Source organism: Grampus griseus, assembly GCF_964374135.1.
Source record: "Grampus griseus genome assembly, chromosome: 15".
Lineage (NCBI taxonomy): Eukaryota > Metazoa > Chordata > Mammalia > Artiodactyla > Delphinidae > Grampus > Grampus griseus.
In genome coordinates, this window is record NC_139009.1 from 20,565,971 (window position 1) to 20,590,904 (window position 24,934).

At 51.1% G+C, this 24,934-nt stretch overlaps 2 protein-coding genes across 3 annotated transcripts in view; both read left to right on the forward strand.

The window, feature by feature from the left end:
* The window catches only part of MAPRE3 (microtubule associated protein RP/EB family member 3), a 47,873-nt gene extending 42,805 nt beyond the window's left edge, over positions 1-5,068 (forward strand). The window contains exons 2-7 of one of the 2 annotated variants that reach the window (XM_082672015.1): positions 46-173; positions 1,236-1,381; positions 1,973-2,174; positions 3,462-3,616; positions 3,743-3,895; positions 4,137-5,068. In XM_082672015.1, coding sequence (XP_082528141.1) covers positions 53-173; positions 1,236-1,381; positions 1,973-2,174; positions 3,462-3,616; positions 3,743-3,895; positions 4,137-4,205 — 846 coding nt within the window. In that variant the 5' untranslated portion in view covers positions 46-52 and the 3' untranslated portion in view covers positions 4,206-5,068. The remainder of the gene's footprint in view (positions 1-45; positions 174-1,235; positions 1,382-1,972; positions 2,175-3,461; positions 3,617-3,742; positions 3,896-4,136) is intronic. The other variant, XM_082672016.1, reaches the window with a different exon arrangement.
* Positions 5,069-8,916: 3,848 nt separating this feature from the next.
* Positions 8,917-17,372, forward strand: TMEM214 (transmembrane protein 214). The gene is made up of 17 exons (XM_082672105.1): positions 8,917-9,104; positions 10,088-10,287; positions 10,853-11,003; positions 11,291-11,425; positions 11,673-11,755; positions 12,205-12,310; positions 12,422-12,503; positions 12,823-12,924; positions 13,299-13,440; positions 13,872-13,963; positions 14,257-14,305; positions 14,500-14,613; positions 14,849-14,966; positions 15,496-15,592; positions 15,780-15,948; positions 16,074-16,225; positions 16,422-17,372. Exons 1-17 carry the CDS (start codon positions 8,960-8,962, stop codon positions 16,546-16,548), a joined length of 2,064 nt encoding a protein of 687 aa, XP_082528231.1. The 5' UTR covers positions 8,917-8,959; the 3' UTR covers positions 16,549-17,372.
* The last annotated feature ends 7,562 nt before the right edge of the window (positions 17,373-24,934 follow it).

Sequence of the window (24,934 nt, forward strand, 5' to 3'; positions counted from 1 at the left end):
ACAAGGCCCCCAGGGTCTTACCTTGCCTTTCTTCTTTCTTTACAGCTGGGGTATGGCCGTCAATGTGTACTCCACGTCTGTGACCAGTGAGAATCTGAGTCGCCATGATATGCTCGCATGGGTCAATGACTCCCTGCACCTCAACTATACCAAGATAGAGCAGCTCTGCTCAGGTGGGAGGCTGGGAATCGGGGGGAAGTGGGCTCTGCTGGGGGGACAAAGGGGGGTAGGCAGGAGGCAGAACAGCCACAGCAGACAGTGGAGCTTGTAACTGGGATTAAGGAGGAGTGCTGCGGAGCCCTCAACTAGCCAAAGTGTTTGGAGTTGGAGTAAGGAAATAGGGGTCTACGTGGGATGGAAGGAGTAAAAAGCAAAGAGCAGGGGCTTCCCTGGTGGCACAGCGGTTAAGAATCCGCCTGCCAGTGCAGGGGGACACGGGTTGGAGCCCTGGCCGGGAAGGTCCCACATGCCATGGAGCAACTAAGCCCGTGCACCACAACTACTGCGCCTGCACTCTAGAGCCTGCGAGCCTCAGCTACGGAGCCAATGTGCCACAGCTACTGAAGCCTGTGCACCTAGAGCCCATGCTCCGCAACAAGAGAAGCCACCGCAATGAGAAGCCCGTGCACTGCAACGAAGAGTAGCCCCCGCTCACCGCAACTAGAGAAAGCCCGCACGTACCAACAAAGACCCAATGCAGCCAAAAATAAATAAATTAAATAAATAAATTTATTTTTTTAAAAAAAATAACCCACAGCTTCCTAAGGAGAGGTTAGGTTACTGTGTTAAAAAAAAAAAAAAAGCGAAGAGCAGGAGAGGCACAGTAAAGGGCTGCAGAAGGGGAGCAGCAGTGGGGGCAGGCAGTGAAGCCAGAGGTCACGTGCACCAGGTCCAGCCTAGCCACTTCGGGGGGAGGAGGGTCCAAATCTCAGCTCTTCTTGTAGTGCAACCCTGGACAAGTCACCACACCTCTCTAGGTTTCAGTTTTTCCATCCATGAATGGAGATGACATCAGCTACCTAACCAGGGTTGCTGTTAGGATTAAAGCCCATGCATGCAGTGTTTGATACGGTGCTGGTACATATTTGCATCACTGTATGGTAATTGCTCTCACTCTTGGGAAGTCTGGCCCCGGCTCTGGGAACAGAGAGAGAGAAGAGGAGACGGAGAGGTTTGGGGGAGTAGCCCCAGTTGGCCTGGGGACGTGAAAACGAGCATCTTGTGTTTCTCCACAGGGGCCGCTTACTGCCAGTTCATGGACATGCTCTTCCCTGGCTGTGTGCACTTGAGGAAGGTGAAGTTCCAGGCCAAGCTAGAGCATGAATATATTCACAACTTCAAGGTGCTGCAAGCAGCATTCAAGAAGATGGGTGTTGATAAAGTAGGTGCCTGCGCTCTGAGGGGCCCCGAGGAGCTGTGTGACCCTGGGAAAGAAGATGGCCCGCCAGCCAGGGCAGCAGGGGCTGTTGGGGTCCATCCAGTTCTCACGCCTCTCTCCACCCCGACTCTCCAGGGGGAATGTTCCCCCAGCTCCAGGCTCAGTGGAAAACCCCACAACTTTGACATCCCATCCCGATGACATTCCTGTCCCTTCCTCCTCTCTGGACCCTACACCCCAGCACTTGAGCCTCGTATATTGGTCCTATTAATTCCTCCTCCGGAAGGCCCAGGAAAGGTCTCTTGGCTCACTCGACTGCCTCAACGGCCCAGGACCCTGGTTCCAGCAGCCCTCACCCCACATGCAGGCCCAGCACCAAGGGATGTCTCCCCACACACTTCCTCCTGTGCCTGAAGGAAAGGGCCTGCCGCCTACCCATCTGCCCTGGTGGCACGGGAGGGGGGCCAGGTGGAGAAGGTGGAGGATGCTGCAGCCCAGGGGCTGGCTTTCCTGAGAGCAGTGGCCCTCTCACAGAGAAAGGCAGCCCTGCAGCAGCGGGAGGTTAAAGTTCTCTGCTTATGTGGTCTATTTCAGATCATTCCTGTAGAGAAATTAGTGAAAGGAAAATTCCAAGATAATTTTGAGTTTATTCAGTGGTTTAAGAAATTCTTTGACGCAAACTATGATGGAAAGGATTACAACCCTCTGCTGGCGCGGCAGGGCCAGGACGTAGCACCACCTCCTAATCCAGGTGATCAGATCTTCAACAAATCCAAGAAACTCATTGGCACAGCAGGTAATGTGCCCGAGCTGGGGGAGGGAGTGTGGGGGGCCGGGCCGGAAGGGCGCTACAGCCAGGAGCGGCCCCTGGGCCACCGGCCCGGCCCTGCCAGCCTAGAGGAGACTGTTATCACGGAGTTCAGATGACGCCGCCTGCTGCCCGCTTAGACCAGGGGGAGTCACAGTAGGGAGGAGAGGGCTCCAGAGACTGCTACAAAAGGAGAGCCACCGGCACCGGCCAAGGTGGCAGCTGGTGATGGGAGGCCCCGGGGCACTTCCCTCTGTAGCCCGAGCCAACTCCTCTGCCTCAAGATGATGGGGCAGCCCCTGGCTTGGTCCCTCTGTCCAGGTCCCTCCAGGCCAAGGGCCTGGGCCGGCGCTACAGACACTTCTTGCCCCCTGCCCACTTGACTCCCCGGGGATGGGAGTTGGCCAAGCTTGACCATATCTTCCCCCATTTCCAAAATCCCACAGCCCTAAGTCCTCAAGAGATGAGTCTCTGGAAACGAGGCTTTGTCTGGGTTCCAGAGGAGAAGGGGAAAAAGCAACAGGGCCTTTGGGGGATGGGAAGGTTGGCGAGAGCAGAGGCGCAGCCCCGCACGCGTCTGAACCCGTCATAGCAGAGCGGCTCCTCTGTGTGTGCTGCTGCCCGCCTGGGGCTGCCCCCACTCCTCTGCTTGCTTTGCATCAGAAGCTCTGTCCTGGGAGCCGCCATAGCTGGACAATAAGTGGCCACAGCATGCCGGGTGTGCAGGGGAGGAGTGGGGTCCCTGAATCAGGCCCAGCAGAGGGCCCAGAGACCATCCTGAGGCAGGGAGCCCAGAGGGGCAGGGGCAGGCTTCTGTGATCTCCTCCAGAAGGCACCCCCGGGGAGGATGGCTGTGGGCTGGGGTATCTGTTAGCAAAGACCCAGCGAGACCCTGTGCCAGCTGCTTTTCCCCAGGCCCCGGCTGTCAGTGCAAGAGGGCCCTCAACCCTCCAGCCCCACTCCCCAAATTTGCCATCCCAGTTCCCTCCTCTCCCCCTCAGGCCAGCTCTCCTCCCTGCCTACACCTTACACTTTCTTTAGTTCCCTGTAGCCCCTGCTCTCCCAGGCTTGCCAGAGGGCTGCCCCGCTGCTGTGGTGTCACGTGTGGCCGTGGCTTGAGGCCTAGCTGTAGATGCCCATCCTGAGAGGGAGAGGTGGGGAGGGCGAGAGTGCCTGCCTTTCGCATGGGCCTGCCCCGCAGTCACACCAGGCTGTCTCGTGCCACGTGAGCTGTGGGCTCACGCAGCCCCGATCTGACTTTTCTCCTCTGGGCAGTTCCACAGAGGACGTCCCCCACAGGCCCCAAAAACATGCAGACCTCCGGCCGGCTGAGCAACGTGGCTCCACCCTGCATCCTCCGGAAGAATCCTCCATCAGCCCGAAATGGTGGCCACGAGACCGATGCCCAGATTCTTGAACTCAACCAGCAGGTGAGTGGCGTGGACGCTGGCAGCTGAGAAAGCCCCGCCACAAAAGCCAGGCCCCCGGGGCGTCAGGGCGGGAAGGGAGTCCGAGGCGGTGGTCTCTGGCTTGAACACCACCTTCTCCCCGAGCAGCTATTGGATTTGAAGCTGACAGTGGATGGGCTGGAGAAGGAGCGCGACTTCTACTTCAGCAAACTCCGGGACATTGAGCTCATCTGCCAGGAACACGAAAGCGAGAACAGCCCCGTCATCTCGGGCATCATCGGCATTCTCTACGCCACCGAGGTGAGTCCCGCCAGTGCCTGCTGAGCCTCCCGCACTCCCGCCGGGCCCTCACGCCAGAAGGGGCCTTGGAGAACGTGGGCCGATGAGGGCAGCCAGCCGAAGTCACCAGCCCAAGGTCTCCCAGGGCGTGAGCAGGGCAAGTAGGACAGGAACCTGGGCCCTGGCTCCCAAGCTACCCTCAGGAGTCCGCACCCTCAGCCTGCCTGCCTGGCTCACCTCCTCTCTCCCTTCCACCCTCCAGGAAGGATTTGCACCCCCGGAGGACGATGAGATCGAGGAACACCAACAGGAAGACCAGGACGAGTACTGAGGGCGGCTCCAGCCCTGGCTGACTGCACGGCTGCCGTGCCCCTCACCCCGCTCCCATGCCCACATTATAATCCTTCCCTGACAGCCAGCTGGCCGGGTGCTTTGTGTCAGTGCCGTGGCCCTGGGGAGCCTGGCGAGCAGGGCTTGGGGGTGGGGGGCAGGTGAGCAGGTAAGGGCCCCTCCTCCTGTGGCAGAGGCCCAGTTGGGCGGGATCCCTGCCCACTCCCCACCCCTATTTATTTCCGTGGTCTCTGTGCTGTGTCGGCCAACACTTCCCAGGGGGCTGCTGCCACCCACCCCAGCCAGCCGCCTGCTCCCCTGACAGCCAGCAGCTGTATATTTGACAAAGTCATTGGTATATTTTTACTTACTGGATTTTCCTTGCACTTTACCTGTTCTTTTCCCAGGGCTGACAGCACGGGCTCTGGGGCAGCGTGTCTGGCTTGGCCTCCCTTCCCCGTTGCCAGGGCTGTGGCAGGACTCACCGATTCTTATTTATTTTGTCTTTTGACTTCCCAGTAGTTGAGGGAAAGGCTGATGTCAGGAGAGGGATAGGGTGACTGAGGAGGGGGTGCCTTAGGCCCCGGTGGTCAGGGAGAGCAAGGGGAGCACGTGAGGGATGAAAATGGCCTCCTGGCACCAGGCTTGCCCACCCTCGGCCCCCTGACCCCAGCACCGAAGCCCAGCACTGCCCCGAGGCCCCCAGCCACTCCCCCTGCAGCTTGGTTCATACCACACATTCTCTGCCTGGATCCTCCTGTACGTCTGCCTCCCCTCTGCCCGCCTCCCCAACCCCTGCCCCTCGGGCCACCCAGCCTGCATACGTGTTCACTTTTATTTAAATAAACTTGTGTGGTAAAAGTCCATACCACGTCTCCCTCAACTGAGCCACAGCCTGGCTCTCAGCGCTCTTCTCCTGAGCGACCCCGTCTCCAGAGGCGATGGCCATGGAGCACAGCACCCCTGCCGTCCTCCCTCGGGCCCAGAAACCACCACTGGCTTAGCCTCAAGAGCCCAGCTCTGACCTAGCCCCCATCTCCCAACGCTGATGCCCGGGCTTTAAGGGCTTGCCATTCCCTGAAGAGGAACAAAGTTCAGGGCCATGGCTGTGACGATGGGCAGCCCAGTAAAGCAGCTGTGGGGTAACAGGGGGGCCTGGCTGAGAGGTGCTTTGTTTCAGTCCCCTTTGGGCCAGTATGACTGCATATTGTCCCCCACCCTTGTCAAAGCTCGTACGCCCCACAACAGTGATCCAGCTGCGGACAAGGGCTCATGTGACAGAGCTGAGTGGGCTACAAAGAGCAACGGCTCTAAGAACTGAAGCCCAGAAGGAAAGCCATGTCCAAGGGGTTCCTTCCACAGAACAGGCTCTAACGGGAGCCGGGAACTCTGTCACGTCCTCCGTACAGCCCTGCAATCCTGGTGTGTGCCGGCCAAGGGCCATGATAACCAGTGTCCCGGAGGCCCCGAGGGCGCTGAAATGCATGTGGATACCGGGCCCATTCAAACAGAGCCTTGGCTGTCATCTAGAACAGTCCTGCATTTACTGATGAAAGGACTGAGAACAATATGTGACATGGCTTGCTCAAGGTGGTAAAAAACTAGACTAGAACTGAGACCTCCTGACTCAGGGTTCAGGGCTCACTCACAAAGACCACAGAGGTGTGACCTCCAGAACGTTCCTCTAGCTTCAGACTAGCCCTGGTAGATGTTTCCTTGCCATCCTGAGTATGCCTGAGATACTACGGGGATTGTGTTTCTTCCATGGCCCTGCTCCATGACCCTCCTCCCAGACTGCCACCACTTCTCAGATGACTCCAGTTATAAGCCTGAAATAAGCAAACTGTGTCTGTTTGTTCCTCATTCACTTCAATTCCTCCGTTTGACTGCCACCCCCACGCACAGAGACTTCTGATCTTATTCTGCTTTTCTTCTCCAACAAGTTCCCTGCCTGCATTTATTTATCATTATGATTTTTAATTCCTGTGCCTAATTTTAAAAGGCTTTTCCCCCCACCATTCCAGGTAGATATAGTAAAAGGATAACGTAGTTTCCCTGCGTTGCCCAATGTTCATTTTCAGGCCGAGACCTCACCCTGCTGGTTAAGTGGGTGTGGTAGACAGAATAACACCTCCCCCGAGATGTCCACGTCATAATCCCCAGAACCTATGGCTATGTTAGGTTACATGGTGAAGGGGAATTAAGCTGCAGATGGAATTAAATTGCTAATCAGTTGACCTTAAAATAGGGAGAGTATCCTGGATTATCCAGGCGGGCCCAATGTAATTGCAGGGGTCCACAAAATTGGGGCAGGGGCCAGGAGGTCAGAGTGATGCAATCTGAGGAGGACGTGACCCGCCATTGCTGACTTTGAAGATGGAAGGGAGCTATGAGCGAAGGAATTTGGTCAGCCTCTAGAGGCTGGGAAAGGCAAAGAAACTCTCCCCTAGAGCCTCCACAGTGGACCGCTGCCCTGCAGACACCCTATTTAGCCCAGTGAGACCCTGACAGACCTCCCCTTCCAGAACTGTAAGATTAGAAGTTTGTGTTGTTTTAAGCCAGTAAGTTTGTGGCAATGTGTTACAGCAGCAATAGGAAACTACTACGGTGGGTCAAACTGCTTCAGTGAGCTCACTCTTCTTCTCGCCTCCACACTGGACACCCACCCGTCCTCCTCTTTTGATTCTTCCCTCAAACCCCATGGGTACCTGCCTAAGCCCACCTCCATGGCTAGTGTCTAAGGCTGCTCTTTGAACACCCAGAGCTCAAGGATGTGAAGCCACTGCCGCCTTCCCAATGTCTGCAACATTTAGGATGGTGAACCATAATTTTCTGTTTACACAGTTGTCTCCCACACAAGCTTCGAGTTCCTCTCAAGCAAGTGAGGTGTGTCCTCTAGCTCCACCTAGCACCATGCTAGGTGCTTAGGTAGAGAAGAAGGTGCTTAGGAAATGCTACTGGATAAGTAAGTGAATGACTTCTATCCCTTAGATGCCAAGTCACAACAGATGACCTGCCAGACTATTCTAAGGAAAGATAGGAAATAAAGCCCCTCCCTTTCTATACATTTCCACCATGGAGCAGCCCCCTTCTTTGCCTCTATGGAAAGCCCGTTCTGTTTCTCTTCCAAAAACAGTGTCTCTTCTGTGACCATACATGTGACACAGAAGAGGCAGAACAAAGAGAAGATAGTGTCTGAGTAGAGCTAAACCAATGATCTGAAAAAAATGAATTGATTAATGATCAGCTCAAATCTGTTCCTTGCCAAAAGCACTGCATCTCAGAGGCAAAGTCAGCTACGGTCAGGCCTGAAGGGGCTGGAGGGCAGGCAGAAGGAGGCAGCAAGAGCCGGTTGTATCCCCCTTCCTGCCTTTCCCCCACCCCATCCCATCCTTCACATATCCCCATTTACCTTCCCAAAAGCAGATGTGCCCCTTTCCTACTGGCTTCCCAGGGTCTGGAGGACAAAGTCCGAATTTGGCAGGCAAGGCCCATGGCATATGGGCTCAGATCCATTTCCAACCGCATCCCCTCCAAAATCCCTTAAGCACTGTCACATTGAACTACTTCCAGTCTCCCAGCCTTGCCACGCTGTGTCCCACCTCTAGGACTCTGCTTAAATCAATAAATCCATACAACTGGCCTGTTCTCTCCACTTGTCCTTATCCCCAGCCAATGAAAATTTGCCCATTCCTCAGGACCCATCTCAAGGGTCATCTCCTTCAAGAAGCCTTCTCTAATCCCCTTCCTAAAGGAATTCATCACTCCCTAAGCTATTCGTCCTGTGGGAAACTGAACTCTATTAGTTCTTACTATAACGGCTTGCCTGTCTTGTTCCTCAGTATGGCAGGTGTGAATCCCATCCTCAAATGTAGGAGTGTACATGAAATAGCACATTTCCTTAATCGTGATAGATCCCTTCCAGTTCACCTTCGCTCATCCTCCCCTGCTGGGATGCTTCAAGTTTTGAGGTCTCACGTGATACTACAAGCCTGGCAGAAGGCCCTCGGGAGATAGTGGATGTCTGAGCAGTAACCTGTTTGAGTGGTTCCCCAGGTCTGCAGCTCTCGATCCCTTCCCTGCCACATCTGGGACTTGAGACTGACTCTTGTGGTGGGAGTCAGAGTCTTTTCTTTCCCATTGCCTGGAAGGGGAAACCCAGCGCTGGCTGTACCAGGGCCCCAGACTTTTTTGTGCCTCCTTCCAGAAGGACTCTCCGCTCTCCACTTCCTGCCCTCCAAATACTGCCTCTTCCCTCAAACTCCATCCTCTTCCTTGTTCCTGCAGAACAGATTTTTATAGCTCATTAAACCCAAAGTCTAATCACTAGCAACAGAAAAACTAGCACTTTCCTACAAGGAAGGAAGCATTTAATCTGCAAACTCTCCTGGGAGATGAGAACTATTTTCATTCCATCCTTCTTGCACAACTAGAACGGAAAGAAAAACAGAAACAGTTAAATTTCCACCAAGTCACCCAATGCCTCCACATTTTGCTCAATAAAAGTTGTCTGAATGCAAAAGCCTCTCATCTCAACATCTTTGCCTGGCTGGTTTTTTGCTGCGAAAAGGCCCCGATGCCGACCCGACCCCTAGAGTGGGAGAACCAGGCAAACACGAAAGACTACAAGTCCCAGGCTGCCTTGCGGGTGGCGTCACGCGCCGCGAGGTCCTGCGAGGACACGTGGCAGAGCGCTGCGCGTCCGCGCCGGACCGGAAAGTCCAGGGAGGTGGCCGTGGCGGGAGGCTCGGAACCATGTCGGCTAGGACGGCGGGTGGGGGGCGCTGGGAGGTGGTGAAGAAGGGGCGGCGGCCTGGGGCCGGCAGCAGTGGTAAAGGCGGCGGAGGGGACCGCCGGGCGCTCGGGGAGGCGAACGGAGTGTGGAAGTACGACCTGACCCGTGAGTACCCACGCGGCCCGCCGCCGCCGCCCGGCCCCGGGCCTTCCCCCACGGGTGGTAGGGAGCAGCTACCCGAGCCCAGAGGGTCAAAACACCCCCGGACTCCTGGAGGCGCGAGCTCTTCTGCCGATCGGTACCTCCCAGTTCAGCCGGCGCTACCCTGGCGTTGCCTATTTTGAGCCTCACGGGAGGTAGCGCGAGGGAAGTCGCTGTCCTTGCCTCTCAAATGAGTAAACTGAGGCCCAGCGAAGTTAGATGCCTTGTCCAGGATCCCATGTCAGTGGGGACCGGGATTCTGGTCTTCGGACGCTCAGCTGACTGCACATACGCCCTACCAGCTGTTCCCGGGCCCTGGCCTGGCCTCTCCGGGCAGGTGTCCGAGAGCTGCGGAGAGGCATCCTGGTTCATTATACACGGTGCCCCCGCCTTAAGTAACCAGCAGGTCGGGAGTGGGCGTGGGGACTGGGACGCACATGAGGCCCTGCACTGGGAGAAATGACCCACCACACACTGTCCACACCCACCAAGTATTATTCTAAGTGGTGCTGGTTTCCTCAAAGCCTCCTGGAGGAGTGGAGAAGGCTTGCCACTTGTTGATTATAGAGTTGTCACATCTGAACCAGAAGGAACTGGGGTAGAACCAAGATGGAAAAATCCTGATCTCCCAGACTGGTAGCCATTCAACAAAGAAGCCAGCCATCCGTATCCCACCCCCGACCACCGATTCTCACATACTCTGATTTCCTAATAAAGAAACGCCTCATCTCTGTGAAAGAGCCCATGAACTCACGAGCTGTGATTACTGAAGAAGCAGCCAGGAGGGCTCCCTGCCCTGCTCCTGAAGCAGGACAGCAAGAAGGGGCTTTGAGGCAGGATCCTCCCTGGAGATGAATTAGGTGACAGTGTGGAGGAAGGGACCACTGTTCCTGTGAGGCCCTCCTGACTCAGGGCTGCCCCCCTTTCTCTGCCTGTCATTACCCCAGCTCCAATCCAGACGACAAGCACCCTGTATGAGCGGGGCTTTGAGAAAATCATGAAGCGGCAAAATAAGGAGCAGGTTCCACCCCCTGCTGTGGAGCCTAAGAAACCGGGGAACAAGAAGCAGACTAAGAAGGTGGCCACGCTCACCAACCAGAACCAGAAGCAGGGCCGCTTTCGCAGCCTGGAGGAGGCACTGAAAGCTGTGAGTGTGCCTAGGCTTTAGGCAGGGCAAGAATGAGGACTCAAGGAGTAGAGAAAATGAGAGGAGCGGGAGGGGGACAGGCGGCTCAGGGACCTGTGGAATGTGGGACATTGCTGGCTGAGAGGAGGCGTTCAGGAAAGGATGGAAACCCCAAGGGGTACAGTGTTTGCACTTAGGATGGAAAGGAAATACGTTTATAGAGAAACATAGATTAGTGAGAGGAGGGCCTTGAAAATCCAGAGATACAGGGAGGATTTAGAAAAACTGCTTGTGGTTCCTCTCCACAAGGAAGGAGTGCTCTTTCATTTTCCATCTAGTCTTCTGTTTTTCCCCTTGAACCTGTGAAGGGCCCAAGAGTATTAGTCCTTGAGATCAGCAATTGCAGCTGTCATGGTCTCTGTTTCCTAAAGATCTGGATTCAGCAAAAGTGTGGCATTCCACATACTTTCATTTAAAAGCAGAAACCCTTTGTTCTTCCTACCACCACCTAGTTCAACCATTTTCCCACCTCTACCCCATTACTCTGTACCCACAACTCACCATGAGGGTCCTGTGTCCCTGGCAGCTGGACCTGGCAGCTCTGCAGAAGGAACTGGACAAGAGCCAAAGCGTGTTCTCTGGCAACCCATCTGTGTGGTTGAAGGACCTGGCCAGCTATCTCAACTACAAGCTCCAAGTGCCTCCAAGTGAGCCCACGCTAAGCCAGCATACTCACGGTTAGTTCTCCAGACGAGTTCAAGGAAATTATGAAAGGGCTGTGCGTAAGCATGTTACTTAGTAACTGAGCCCAATGCCCCCTACTGCCCTGATTTACATGGGTGATTTCAGCTGTTCTCAAATCATCATGGCTTAAAAGTTTCCGGACCTCGTTGAAATAGGGAGGATGCCAGCCACAGTGCAGTGACCTCTGCCTCCACGTACCGTTCTCAGGGGGCAAACCAGAGCTCTCAGAGCTGGCAGAGGCTTCTGGTCCTAGCACTCATACGAGGCCTCTCGGTCGCAGATTATCCCTACAGCCTGGTGAGCCGGGAGCTGCGTGGCATCATCCGAGGGCTACTGGCAAAGGCAGCGGAGTCTCTGGAGCTCTTTTTTGACCACTGTCTATTCACCATGCTACAAGAGCTGGATAAGACGCCAGGTGAGAGGGGCCCGTGAGGAATAGCCCAGTCCCATCTGGGGAGCCTACCCCCTTTTTCCTGCTTCAGGAGTAGCTGGGTGGTTCCGTTTCAGCAGAGAAGTGTGCTAACCTCAACACTCTTTTGGAAAAGGAGGAGGATGTTAGGACTCGCTGGGCCTGGGTTCTGGGCTCTCAGCTGTCAAAAGGGAGGTTACAGGTTTGGGGTGCTGATTAGTATATGTAGGTCTGAGAATGTATATCTCTCCAGGGGAGTCACTACACGGTTACCGCATCTGTATCCAGGCCATTCTGCAGGACAAGCCCAAGATCGCCACCATGAACCTGGGCAAGGTGAGCTCAGGGTCGTGGTGGGGACATCGGGAGGCTAGGATTGGGGAGGCTGCGCGGAATCTACACTGTTAGACCCAATTAAGGGGTAGTGGGAGGTCCTGTAAGACAGATGATCACAGCTAACACTGTTAGCGCTTACTGTGTCTACTTTGTACATTATATGAGGTAGGTACTGCTGCTATTCCCATTTTGTAGATGAGAAGATTGAGCCACAGAGGGGTTCAGTAACTCTCATAGAGTTGGTCAACTAGTAAGTGGCAAGTATGGGTGGAGGCCACAGCCTGGTGCCGGAGCCTCCCTCTGAATCGCTCCACCACGCTGTCGTGCTGCTGCCCTGTCCCACAGCCTTCCCCTCCTCTCTCAGTTGACATCTCTCTTCCTCCCTGGCTTGGGGAGTGCTCCTGGCACTCTGCCCTATCCCAACCTGTCTCTCCCACCGGTCTCCTCAGTTCCTGGAACTGCTGAGGTCCCACCAGAGCCGACCAGCAAAGTGTCTGACCATCATGTGGGCCCTGGGTCAAGCAGGTTTTGCCAATCTCACCGAGGGACTGAGAGGTAACGAGGAAGTGGGGAAGAGAGAGGGAGGTTTTGGAGCCAGCAAGTTGCTCTTTAATGTTCTCAGTGGATCCAGGCCTGAGGCGTCCTCCCTGACCTTTGTCTCCACAGTGTGGCTGGGGATCATGCTGCCTGTGCTGGGCATCAAGTCTCTGTCTCCATTCGCCATTGCATACCTGGATCGGCTGCTCCTGTGAGTAACGGCAGGGAACAGCAAGGCCAAGGCCCAGGGCGTTTTCCAGTGGCTATTTCAGCAAAATGGGGTGCTGTGATCCTGGTTTCCGTAGATGTGAGGAAAATCAGGACCAGCTCCTCCCAACTCACAGTGTGATGGGGAAGAAGGAAAGGGAGGGAGCCAGGAAGGGGAGGGGGATGGGGTAGAGTTTATGCCCTTTTTCTTTTTTTTTTTTTTACAGCTAGGTTATGCCCTTTTTTCTTAGATGTTATTCTTAGCTGTGTCCATGGCCCGGGCAGGTGGTCCCCAACAAGCCTGTTTCTTTCTTCCTCCACAGGATGCACCCCAACCTCACCAAGGGCTTTGGCATGATTGGCCCCAAGGACTTATTCCCACTTCTGGACTTTGCCTATATGCCCAACAACTCCCTGACTCCCAGGTAGGGCTGCCCTGGGGCACACCTGCTGTGAAGGATCCCAGCAGAGGGTTAGGAGTAGACAATATATGTCCCTTCCCTTCCAGCCACGCTACATCTGAGATTATCAACCTGCAAGTACAAGGGATCATTGAACCCCTGGAATTATATGGGCCCTCAAGTGTGATTGGCATGTGGGCATTTTCCTGGGGAGGGGACCCATGACTCTGAGCAAATTTTCCAAGAAGTCTCCGAGTCTAGAAAGATGCAGAACCATCACAAGGCCCTTCATGACTGCCCGCCTTGGGCAGGGTGTGGACTCTGAGGCAGGCAGAAGGGACACAGCGCACAAATCCATTTAGAGCTGTGCCTGGCTCTCTTCTCAACCCCCTCCACAGCCTGCAGGAGCAGCTGTGTCAGCTCTACCCACGACTGAAGGTGCTGGCATTTGGGGCGAAGCCAGAATCCACCCTGCACACCTACTTCCCCTCCTTCCTGTCCAGAGCCACCCCTGGCTGCCCTCCGGAGATGAAGAAAGAGGTGAGGAAATGGTGGGAGGCTCCTTTTTCCTTCCCAGGGGTCTGCTACAGAGGTCCTTATCTGCTGACAAAGGCCCTGCTTCAGGGAGCCCGTTTTCTGGGCATCCCCTTAGCTCACTCCTGACAGCTGCCTGCCCGGCTCCCTCATGCTCTGCCCTCAGAAGAACGGAGCCGAAAAGAGGCACATTCAGGTCTGGCCGGTCTCTGATATCCTGCCCCTTGCAGACAAGTGAACTTCGAGCTCAGGAGCCCTGGCCTCCCCCTTTACAGCCTCTCAGAGAGTTTTGGGGTATGGGCACAATTTCTCCATCCTTTAGGGTGGATGTGTTGCCCGGATGGCCTCACTTAAGAGAGGAGGATTACCTCCCAGCAATCTCCCTGCCACCAGCCCCGGGCCCCAGCAGTCTCTCCCTTCTCCTGTCCTCTGTGCAGCTCCTGAGCAGCCTGACCGAGTGCCTGACGGTGGACCCCTTCAGCACCGGCGTCTGGAGGCAGCTGTACCCCAAGCACCTGTCACAGTCCAGGCAGGTGGGGGTGGGAGGGTCACCTGCCCCTGATCCACACAGAGAAGCCTTAATTCACGCTTCTGGTGTGTCCCTGTCCTAGAAGCAGAAGGGGGATGTTTGTCACTTGTTCAGGCTCATGCCCCTCAAGTTCAGTGGGAACATTGCTGGGAGGCCTCTAGGAAGCTGCTCCTCTGCAGGGGGCGGGGAGGTGGATATCTTTCAGCCTGAAGGAGCGGGGCCTTGTGGAGGACAGGGGGATGGAAGGGGCCAAGTGGGCCTCTTGATTGGAAGGGGTTGTGCTTTCCCCACAGCCTGCTGCTGGAGCACTTGCTCAGGTCCTGGGAGCGGATTCCCAAGAAGGTAAGGAGCTGGGAGGACATGGCAGGCTGAGCCTCATCTGGGTTCTGGGTTCATACCCCTCAGCCACTGTCCCCCCTTTCTGAGAAGGTACTCTGTTAGCACATCTGGCATGGAAAACAAAGCAGAATGGAGGCTCAGGGTTCCCTCCTGGGCCAAATCTTACGATCTCAGCCTAGACTTTTCTTACCCTATAGACACAGAAGTCTTTGCAAGAAACCATTCAGTCCTTCAAGCTTACCAACCAGGATCTGCTAGGGAAGGGCAGCTGCAGCAACCAGGATGTCATCACCTGTGACGCGGCCTGCAAGGTGCCAGCGCCCAGCCCTCCCCCAGCCCCACAAACTGTTCTGTGTCGCTGTCTCAGCACACCCTGGGGTGGGCCTGTATCCCATACCTGCCCCACCTGTCCTTGGAGCCCGCACTACCTCCTGGGTAATGTGAGGGCCGGATCCTCTCCCTGGAAGGCCTAGCTCGAGGCCTGCTTTACGAGGCAAGGAGCAGCCCCTCTCCCTTCTGACCGCTGCTCTCTACCCCTTCTCCTAGAGTCTGTTGCAGCAGGCACGGGGCTTCTGGCTGCCCTGGACGCGGCTACTCCTGTTGGTGCTGGTCTTTGCCATAGGTTTCCTGTGCCATGACTTCCGGTCACACAGCTCTTTCCAGGGTAAGCAGGGATTGGCAGGCAAGGGAGATAGCCTGGGGCTCTCTATGGGGACACAGAGCTGGATGTAGCACTCCCCGCCCCCAACACAATCCGGAACAAACACTTTTCCGACAGATGTTTCAATCACACCTCAGATCAGACAGGTGCTTTGCAGTATAGAAATGCTTGCATATTCGTGGTCTCATTTGAGTAGATGTGTATCTTGTTTTTAACTTCTGAGGAAATTGAGGCTCAGAAAGGTTTACCAATTAGCTGAAATACAGCTAGGAAATAGAAGGGCCGACCCTCAAAGCCGAGGCTTCTTGACGCCTAAGCCCTGGGCTCCACCTGGCTGCACCCTTCTTGCTCCCCTGGCCTGCATCCTCCCTCCGTGTGTGCTCCAGAGCAGACTGGAGGCAGCTCTGCAGCCCCAGGAGCACACTGAGTTCTGCCCCACCCCTCACTGGGTCTGCCCTGGGGCCTGTAGTGTCTGTCTCTCCGATCCCTTCCCCGCTCACCTCCCAGCTCACCCGAGGCCCCCTTTACTCAGCCTCCTTTTCTGGCCGGTTGCTTCATTCATCTGGTGTCTTGCCTGCTGGCCAACAAGCATGTACCAAGATCTACTCCTACAGCCTGCAAGGCTACAGGTGAGCACCTCCTGGGGAGGGGTGGGGTGGGAGAGAGAGGGCTTGCGTGTTCAGGCATTGACAATCAGTGGGAAGTGATCGTGGTTTTCCTTTCCCAAGGCCTCCCTTGCCCCAGCTGTTCTTGGGCCAAATTGCCTGTGAAAACTCAGAGACCTCCCTCCTTCCTCCCCTATGTCTTCTCCTACAGCTGGCTGGAGGAGACATTGCCGGCCTGGGGTTCCCACTTGCTGACCATGGTGAGACCCAGCTTGCAGCTGGCCTGGGCCCACACCAGTGCCACAGTCAGCTTCCTTTCTGCCCACTGTGCCTCCCACCTTGCCTGGTTCGGTGACAGCCTCACCAGCCTCTCCCAGAGGGTAAGCCAGAGACAGGGAGGTCAGAGAAGGCTGCTCTCGCCAGGGGCTGAGTTCTTGGGAAGGTGCAGCCCCATGTGGACTGCATTCCCTGGCCACTCTAATCCCGTCCATTCTCCACGGTCCAGCTACAGACCCAGCTCCCTGATGCCCTGAACCAGCTGCTCCATTCTCTGAGGGAGCTGCTCCTGTTTCTCTACCAGAACGTCCTGTTGCCCATGTGGCACATGCTGCTTGAGGCCCTGGCCCGCGCCCAGGAGCACTGCCATGAGGCGTGCAGGTGAGACCCTCGCCCAGGGCACGCCCTTTCTCCAGGGACGAGGCTCCTCTGTTGAGTCTCTCGCTCTGCCCTGGCCCCTGCTCATCCCTTGGCCACTTTGGGATGCGGGTTGTGAGTGTGAGCTACAGCCCTGTGACTTGACGCAGCTGCACATCACCGCGTTCCAACCTCCACAAATGTTCTGCTTTCCTCCCAGAGGTGGGGTGACCTGGGACTGCGTGAAGACACAGCTCAGTGAAGCTGCCCACCAGACCTGGCTCTGCCTCCAGGAAACCACAATGGCCTTCTTGAACTGGGCATTTGCCATGATACCCCAGCAGTAGGCCCTGCCTCCCTGGCTGCTGGGTTCTGTCTGGAGCAGACCATCTGAGACTGCTGGCGGGGAGAGGGTGGCAGTTCTGCATGGGAGTCTTTGTTACGTGGTGCCTAAGTTCTGTCTCCTAGGCAAGTGGTTGGCTGCCTCTGCCTCAATTCTTCCACTTTGGCAGCAGCTGAGCCCAGGGGTATCTCAGCCTCCTACCCACGATTCCACTGAGCACTGCTCTGCCCGATTGCACACAGCTCCCAGCCTCTGTCCTTGGGCTGGTAGCCTCTCTCGCCTCCTCTCTTGTCTCCTGCTCTCCACTTCCTTCTCTCTCATTGCTGAAACCTCAGACAGCTCATCTCCAAAAAGGTGGGACTCCAGCAAGTGGTCTCTGCCTTCTTCCGACAAATGATTTCTGCTCCCAGACTTCAGCTGCAGCAGAAAAAAGAAAGGGACCTCCAGAAGAATCCAGAAGAATATAGCACCTCAGTGGGTGGCAGCAGCTTTGCCTCTACCACACCCTGGGTGTGGCTGTCAGTGGACATGGAGGCCTGGGTGGAAAGGCCTCTCACCTCAAAATGCTCAACTTAGGTCCTTCAAGGCCCCTCACTGCCCCTTCCATTGTGGTCCTACTTCCTCACTCTCCATTCCCCTTCAGTGCTGGGGGATCTCTGCCCCAATGTTCAGCCTTTCTCTGCTGCCCACCCCTACCATCCGTCTGGAGAGCAGAGCCCAGGTAATCATGTGCCTTGGGCCCAGGGAACCTTCAGCAGTCGGTTGAGACAGGATGTGGCCCATGGGTATGCCTACTTGGTGGAATAAAGGACACAGATTTGACTTCTAGCTTTCCTCTGTGCCTCTTCATACAGGAATTCCTGTAGTTGTGGACAGGAAGACAAAATTGAAGCACCTGCACGTTCTTCAGCCCCCTGCCCTCCCGAAGGTTGTAGCCACTGGCTGTAATTGAGCTTCTGACAAGGAAAGCCCATTCTAAAGTTTGGTCTGTCGAGGGTTCTGGACACACTCCTCTTGCTCATGTATTGTCTCACTTGTCCCTGTGATTCGCGTCCCAGGATTTGCTTTGATAGCTTGAGTATTTTATGCTTGGAAAAGTTGGGGAGAGTCTCCTAGAGGAATTCTTGGCCAGTGATCAGAGGGTGTCTTCTTTGTTCCCAGGACCTTAATTTATTAATTCGTTCATTTTATAGGCAGTGAGTGAAAGGTTTAGAACTCCAAGAGTCAAGGGTTTATCACCAAAGTCCCTTTTAATTTTTGACTTGAGACTATAATAATTAGCTAACTGCATGGGTTTTCGGTTCTTACCTCAAGCTTCTTTCCTTGAATGTTTCAAAAAATATAAGCAGTACTAGAGGTGCACTGCCCGCTCCAACTTCCGTGGGCTGGTTTCTGCTTCCGTCATAAACACCTGAGATGGTCAGCTGCCACTTTCCCCTTCACGGGCTGCCCTGAGATGCTGCCTCCATTTCCAGCAGCAAGATTATAAAGAAGCAAGCATAGAAAACTCTTGATACAAGGTGAGGCCGTGAGGACTATAGCATCTCACGTTTTTGTTCTCTTTCCTTGTTAGAATGTAACTACATTACCACATTGGGAAGAACCCTGCTCTTCTAGTGGCAGTCAGCCATGACCATTTTTCCCAGAAAAAAAGAAACCCTGCCTGGCAAAGGACCAAGGTTTAGGACTGCTAGGCAGGACAGTCCAAGGGCCCCAAGACATGTTCCATTGCCTCAGTTCTTCCTTACCAATCAGATGGGTTCAACTCTTAAGAGTAGTGAATCCTTGTAACCGTCCTGTATTCAAGGCAAATTGAAGAAAGGGGGCTGGTGTGAGCTTGGGTTGGCACGAGCGCAGGACCAGTAAAATGATAACACTCTGTCCTACAATAACATTGAGTCCAGCCAAGGCTGCTGGACTGGATTTTCAATCTAGCAACTCAGAGAATCCCACTTATAAGTGCTTCATTGGTTTCTAATGTGTGTACTCTTTCTACCTTGTTAGGTTCATTTAATCTCTGACATATGATCCTGGGATGCAACATTTTTCTTTAACTCAGGTAAACTGGGGTCTCCACAGCCTCTCCCAGGGACACTGACACCTTAATTGGCTTCATTCAGTAGACACAGTGGTTTGACCTGATAACTGGAATTGTCAGAATTTTTCCTCTGTCATTAGTCCGACGCTGTACCTGCTGTCCATTAAAGCTAGACCAGACATCCAGATGTTTTACTTTAGCAGAACTGTCAACGAACAGGAATCCAAGCTGAGCCAGTTAGTTGAACCAGTATGGACTGGTGGAGTACACTGATGCCGGCAGGCAGGCAATCACACTGGTAATTGGTGTTTTGGGAAGTAAACTGACACCTGAAAGATCACTTCTAGACATTTTAACTTTACTTTTCACACACAGGTGGAGTTTTACAGAGAACATACCATATAACTGATGGGCAGTTTGAATACTGTTAACTAACTTTAGTTATTACTAGTTCTTGTACGGACTTGCAAATTATATCGCATGACTCATTAGAAACACTTCTTCCCATTTTTCTAAGTCTTAACGCATGGTTTTGGTTTCCTCTGGTCTGTGTACCCCGTCTACAGCGTCAGCTTTAGAGCAGGGCAGCTTGATGGGGAGCCTTACTATGGATAGATAATGCTGCTGGACTCCCACCTGTGACACTGGCAGTCCATTCTCAAATGGCTCCACTCTTACTAGAGTGGAGTGTTTCCCACAGAAATAGGCATGCCTGCCCTGCCCTATTCCAGAATGACCCAGTTGTCAATTATACAGAAATTTCAGTGGTTGGATGACCTCTGAGCATTTTAATATGTCTTAATCTCTCCTGAAGGAGTTTGGATTTAAGTGAACACTTAAAGTGACTAATTCTTTTTCTACATAATCTTCCTGGTTCTGCTCCCAAGGGGACTTTAGGGGGAAAAGGACCTTGCTTTTCCTTATGTGATGTTCCACTTTTACCTGGCAGTTTCATTGCCCAGACTTGAAGTATAAGAATTTGGGGGTGAGGGAGAGCTTTCACCATTCAGGGCATGAGCGAATACTTATTGACTATTGAATATTCTACCTATTAATAAAAACGTTGCGTTCAGACATGTTGGATGTGCCTTGGTATATCTTTTTTACTATGTTAGTACACAAGTTATTAATTTTTAATAGACTTTATTTTTTATAGCAGTTTTAGGTTCACATCAAAACTGAGCAAAAAGTACCCTCCCCTTGCCCCACACTCCACAGCTTCCCTAATGTCAACATCAGTGAACCTACACTGACACATCAGTGTCACCTGGAGTCTATAGTTCCCATTCAATCTTTTTAAATTTATTGACTTGTTACGTAACATGTGGGCTATCCTGGAGAATATTCCATGTACACTTGAAGAATGTATTCTGCTGTTGTTGGGTGGAATGTTTTGTATATGTCTGTTAGGTCTGGTTGGTATGCTGATCAAGGCCTCCATTTCCTTACTGAGGTTATAAATACATTCTTAATGTTAAAAAACTTACAAATCAGTAAGAAAAGCACTAAACAACAGTAAAACTATGGATGAAAGACATACTTCATAAAAGAAATGCAAATGAACAATAGACTTAGGGGGAAAAAGTCCATTTCGTTGGCAAAGAAGTGTAAATTTAAAATAAGGTAGCGCTTACTTTTGCCTATCATATTAATAAAAGTTTTTTTAAGTGATAATATACTCAGTGAATGCTGTGATAGAAATTGGTATAATGTTTCTGGGGATTAATTTGGTAATATTTATCAAAAGCCTTAACAGTTTCATACTACTTTACCAAGTAGTTCCACTCCTATAAATATATTCTAGAGACTAGAGAAGTAAACAGAAATATAGACAAAGATTTATGTACAAGAACATTTATTGTAGCAGTATTAATAGGAAAAATTTGGATAAACTGTGTCCAACAATAAGATGAGTATTTCAATGAACTTTTGTAAAAAAGCAAACGATGAGAAATGGCTGTTCAAATGGTGATTTCAAAAAATCTTTAATGACAAAATTGCTTGTTATTAATTGAGCTCAATTTATTGAAACATTGGCTACAATAAGAAATACAGAAAATAAGTGTTGGCAAGGTTGTGGAGAAATTGGAACTCTTCTACAATGGTGGTGGGAATGAAAAATTGTTCAACCGCTGTGGAAAACAGTTCGGCAGTTCCTCAAAGAGTTAAACATAATTACCATAAAACTCAGCAATTCCATTCTTAAGAGTATACCCAGGAGAAATGAAAACATACATCCACACAGAAACTTGTACACGAATGTTTATGGCAATATTATTCATAAAAGCCAAAAGGTGCGCCTGCTGGCCACTGGTGGGGGACTCTTAACACCCAAGGAGACGGGAGGAACCCCAAAGTGAACCAGTAGGACGGAGGGGGACGGAGTGGGGAGGTGAAGTGGAGGCCAGACAGGATTGGCGCCCCTGAGGCTGGGGAGATCAGGAGAAGCAGGTGGGAGGGACTCTCGGAGAGCAGCCGGAGAGGAGCAGAGGGCGATCGCCTGGCCCACTTAGGCCGGGGAGCCTGCTGAGCTCCCAGGTGAGGTCCCCTAGCCTCTGGGACCAGGGATGGGGGGCACGCCTGGGCCCCTTCTGTTCCTGGAGCCTAAGCCCCACCCCCAACAGCTCCCAGGGCCTTTCCCAGCCCTGCGGATCCTGAGCATTGGCCCCGCCCACCACCCAAACCTCGCCCTTGCTTAGGCCCCGCCCTCCACAGCTAAGGCTTTCCCCCCCTTTTTTTTTTCCCTCCTCTTTTTTACTATTGTGTACTGATGTACCTTCTGGTTGTTGAGTCATCTATATTTTTATTTTTATATTCTTCCTAACATATCTGTTAGCTTCTAGTCTAATTTTATTTTTTACTTTGTTATTGTTCTTTTTTTTTTTTTTTTGCCACCCCAGGCAGCTTGTGGGATCTTGGTTCACAAACCCTGGGTCCAGCCGAAGCACCTGCAGTGGGAGCTCTAAGTCCAAACCACTGGACTAACAGAGAACCTCAGACCCCAGGGAATATTCATCGGAGTGAGGTCTCACAGAGCTCCTCATCTCAGCACCAAGACCCAGCTCTACCCAATAGCCTACAACTCCAGTGTTGGAAACCTCAGGCCAAACAACCAGTAAGACAGGAACACAATCCCACTCATAAAGAGAAAAAATGAGATGGCAAAAAAATATGTCACAGATGAAGGAGAAAGGTAAAAACCTACAAGACCAAATAAATGAAGAGGAAATAGGCAATCCACCTGAAAAAGAATTCATAGTAATGATAGTAAAGATGATCCAGAATCTCGGAAATAGAATGGAGGCATGGATTGAGAAAATACAAGAAATGTTTAACAAAGATTTAGAAGAACTAAAGAATAAACAAACAGAGATGAGCAACACAATAACTGAAATGAAAAATACACTAGAAGGAATCAAATAACAATAACTGAGGCAGAAGAATGGATAAGTGAGCTGGAAGACAAAATGGTGGAAATAACTGCCAAGGAGCAGAATAAAGAAAAAAGAATGAAAAGAATTGAAGACGATCTCAGAGACCTCTGGGACAATACTAAATGCACCAACATTCGAATTACAGGGGTCCCAGAAGAAGAAGAGAAAAAGAAAGGGTCTGAGAAAATATTTGAAGAGATTATAGTTGAAAACTTCCCTAACATGGGAAAGGAAATAGTCACCCAAGTCCAGGAAGCACAGAGAGTCCCATACAGGATAAACCCTAGGAAAAACACACCAAGACACATATTAATCAAACTAACAAAAATGAAATTCAAAGAAAAAATATTAAAAGCAGCAAGGGAAAAACAAAAAAATAACATACAAAGGAATCCCCATAAGGTTATCAGATGATTTTTCAGCAGAAATTCTGCAGGCTAGAGGGGAGTGGCAGAATATACTTAAAGTGATGAAAGAGAAAAACCCACAACTAAGATTACTCTACCCAACAAGGATCTCATTCAGATTCGATGGAGAAGTCAAAAGCTTTTCAGACAAGCAAAATCTAAGAGAACTCAGCACCACCAAACTAGCTTTACAACAAATGCTAAAGAAATTTCTCTAAGTGGGAAACACAAGAGAAGAGAAAGACCCACAAAAACAAACCCAAAACAATTAAGAAAATGGTAGTAGGAACATACATATCAATAATAACCTTGAATGTAAATAGATTAAATGCTGCAACCAAAAGACACAGACTGGCTGAATGGATACAAAAACAAGACCCATATATTTGCTGTCTACAAGAGACCCACTTCAGACCTAGGGACGCATACAGACTGAAAGTGAAGGGATGGTAAAGGATATTCCATGCAAATGGAAATCAAAAGAAAGCTGGAGTAGCAATACTCATATCAGATAAAATAGACTTTAAAATAAAGACTGTTACAAGAGATAACGAGGGACACTACACAATCCAAGAAGAAGATATAACAATTGTAAATATTTATGCACCCAACATAGGAGCACCTCAATACATAAGGCAAATGCTAACAACCATGAAAGGAGAAATTGACAGTAACACAATAATAGTAGGGGATTTTAACACCCCACTTACACCAATGGACAGGTCATCCAAAATGAAAATAAATAAGAAAACACAAGCTTTAAATGACATAATAGAACAGATAGATCTAACTGATATTTATAGAACATTCCACCCAAAAGTGGCAGAATACACTTTCTTCTCAAGTGCACATGGAACATTCTCCAGGATAGATCACATCTTGGGTCACAAATCAAGCCCTGGAAAACTTAAGAAAATTGAAATTGTATCAAGCATCTTTTCTGACCATAATGCTATGAGATTAGAAATCAATTACAGGAAAAAAAACTGTAAAAAACACAAATACATGGAGGCTAAATAGTGCACTACTAAATAACGAAGAGATCACTGAAGAAATCAAAGAAGAAATTTAAAAAATACATAGAAACAAATGATGAAAACGTGACGACCCAAAACCTATGGGATGCAGCAAAAGAAGTTCTAAGAGGGAAGTCTATAGCAATACAATCTCACCTCAAGAAACAAGAAAAATCTCAAATAAACAATCAAACCCTGCACTGAAAACAAGGAGAGAAAGAAGAACAAAGAAAACCCAAAGTCAGTAGAAGGAAAGAAATCATAAAGATCAGAGCAGAAATAAATGAAATAGAAACCAAGAAAACAATAGCAAAGATCAATAAAACTAAAAGCTGGTTCTTTGAGAAGATAAACAAAATTGATAAATCCTTAGTCAGACTCACCAAGGAAAAAAGGAAGAGGACACAAATCAGTAAAATTAGAAATGAAAAAGGAGAAATCACAACTGACACTGCAGAAATACAAAGGATTATAAGAGACCACTACAAACAACTATATGCCAATAAAACGGACAACCACGAAGAAATGGACAAATTCTTGGAAAGGTACAATTTTCCATGACTGAACCAGGAAGAATTAGAAAATGCAAACAGACCTATCACAAGTAATGAAATTGAAACCATAATTAAAAATCTTCCAACAAACAAAAGTCCAGGACCAGACGGCTCGCAGGCAAATTCTATCTAACATTTAGAGAAGAGCTAACACCAATCCTTGCCAAACTCTTCCAAAAAATTGCAGAGGAAGGAACATGCCCAAACTCATTCTATGAGGCCACCATCACCCTGATACCAAAACCAGACAAAGATAATACAGAAAAAAGAAAATTATAGACCAATATCACTGATGAACATAGATGCAAAAATCCTGAATGAAATACTAGCAAACAGAATCCAACAGCACATTAAAAGGATCATAAAGCATGATCAAGTGGAATTTATCCCAGGGATGCAAGGATTCTTCAGTATATGCAAATCAATCAATGTGATACACCACATTAACAAATAAGGAATAAAAGCCATATGATCATCTCAACAGATGCAGAAAAAGCTTTTTACAAAATTCAAGACTCATTTATGATAAAAACTCTCCAGAAAATTGGCATAGAGAGAGCCCACCTCAACATAATAAAGGCTATATATGGCAAACCCACAGCAAGCATCATACTCAATGGTGAAAAACTGAAAGCATTTCCACTAAGATCAGGAACAAGACAAGGATGTCCACTCTCGCCACTTTTTTTTTTTTTTTTTTTTTTTTTTTGCCGTACATGGGCCTCTCACTGTTGTGGCCTCTCCCATTGCAGAGCACAGGCTCTGGATGCGCAGGCTCAGAGGCCATGGCTCACGGGCCCAGCCGCTCTGCGGCATGTGGGATCTTCCTGGACCGGGGCATGAACCCATGTCTCCTGCATTGGCAGGCAGACCCACAACCATTGCGTCACCAGGGAAGCCCTCTCGCCACTCTTATTCAACATAGTTTTGGAAGTCCTAGG

Coding starts and splice junctions, on each gene's coding strand:
- TMEM214 (XM_082672105.1), top strand. CDS start 8,960: ATGTCGGCTAGGACGGCGGGTGGGGGGCGCTGGGAGGTGGTGAAGAAG. Junction 10,288..10,852: donor TGGAGGAGGCACTGAAAGCT/GTGAGTGTGCCT, acceptor TGTCCCTGGCAG/CTGGACCTGGCAGCTCTGCA. Junction 12,504..12,822: donor TACCTGGATCGGCTGCTCCT/GTGAGTAACGGC, acceptor CTTCCTCCACAG/GATGCACCCCAACCTCACCA.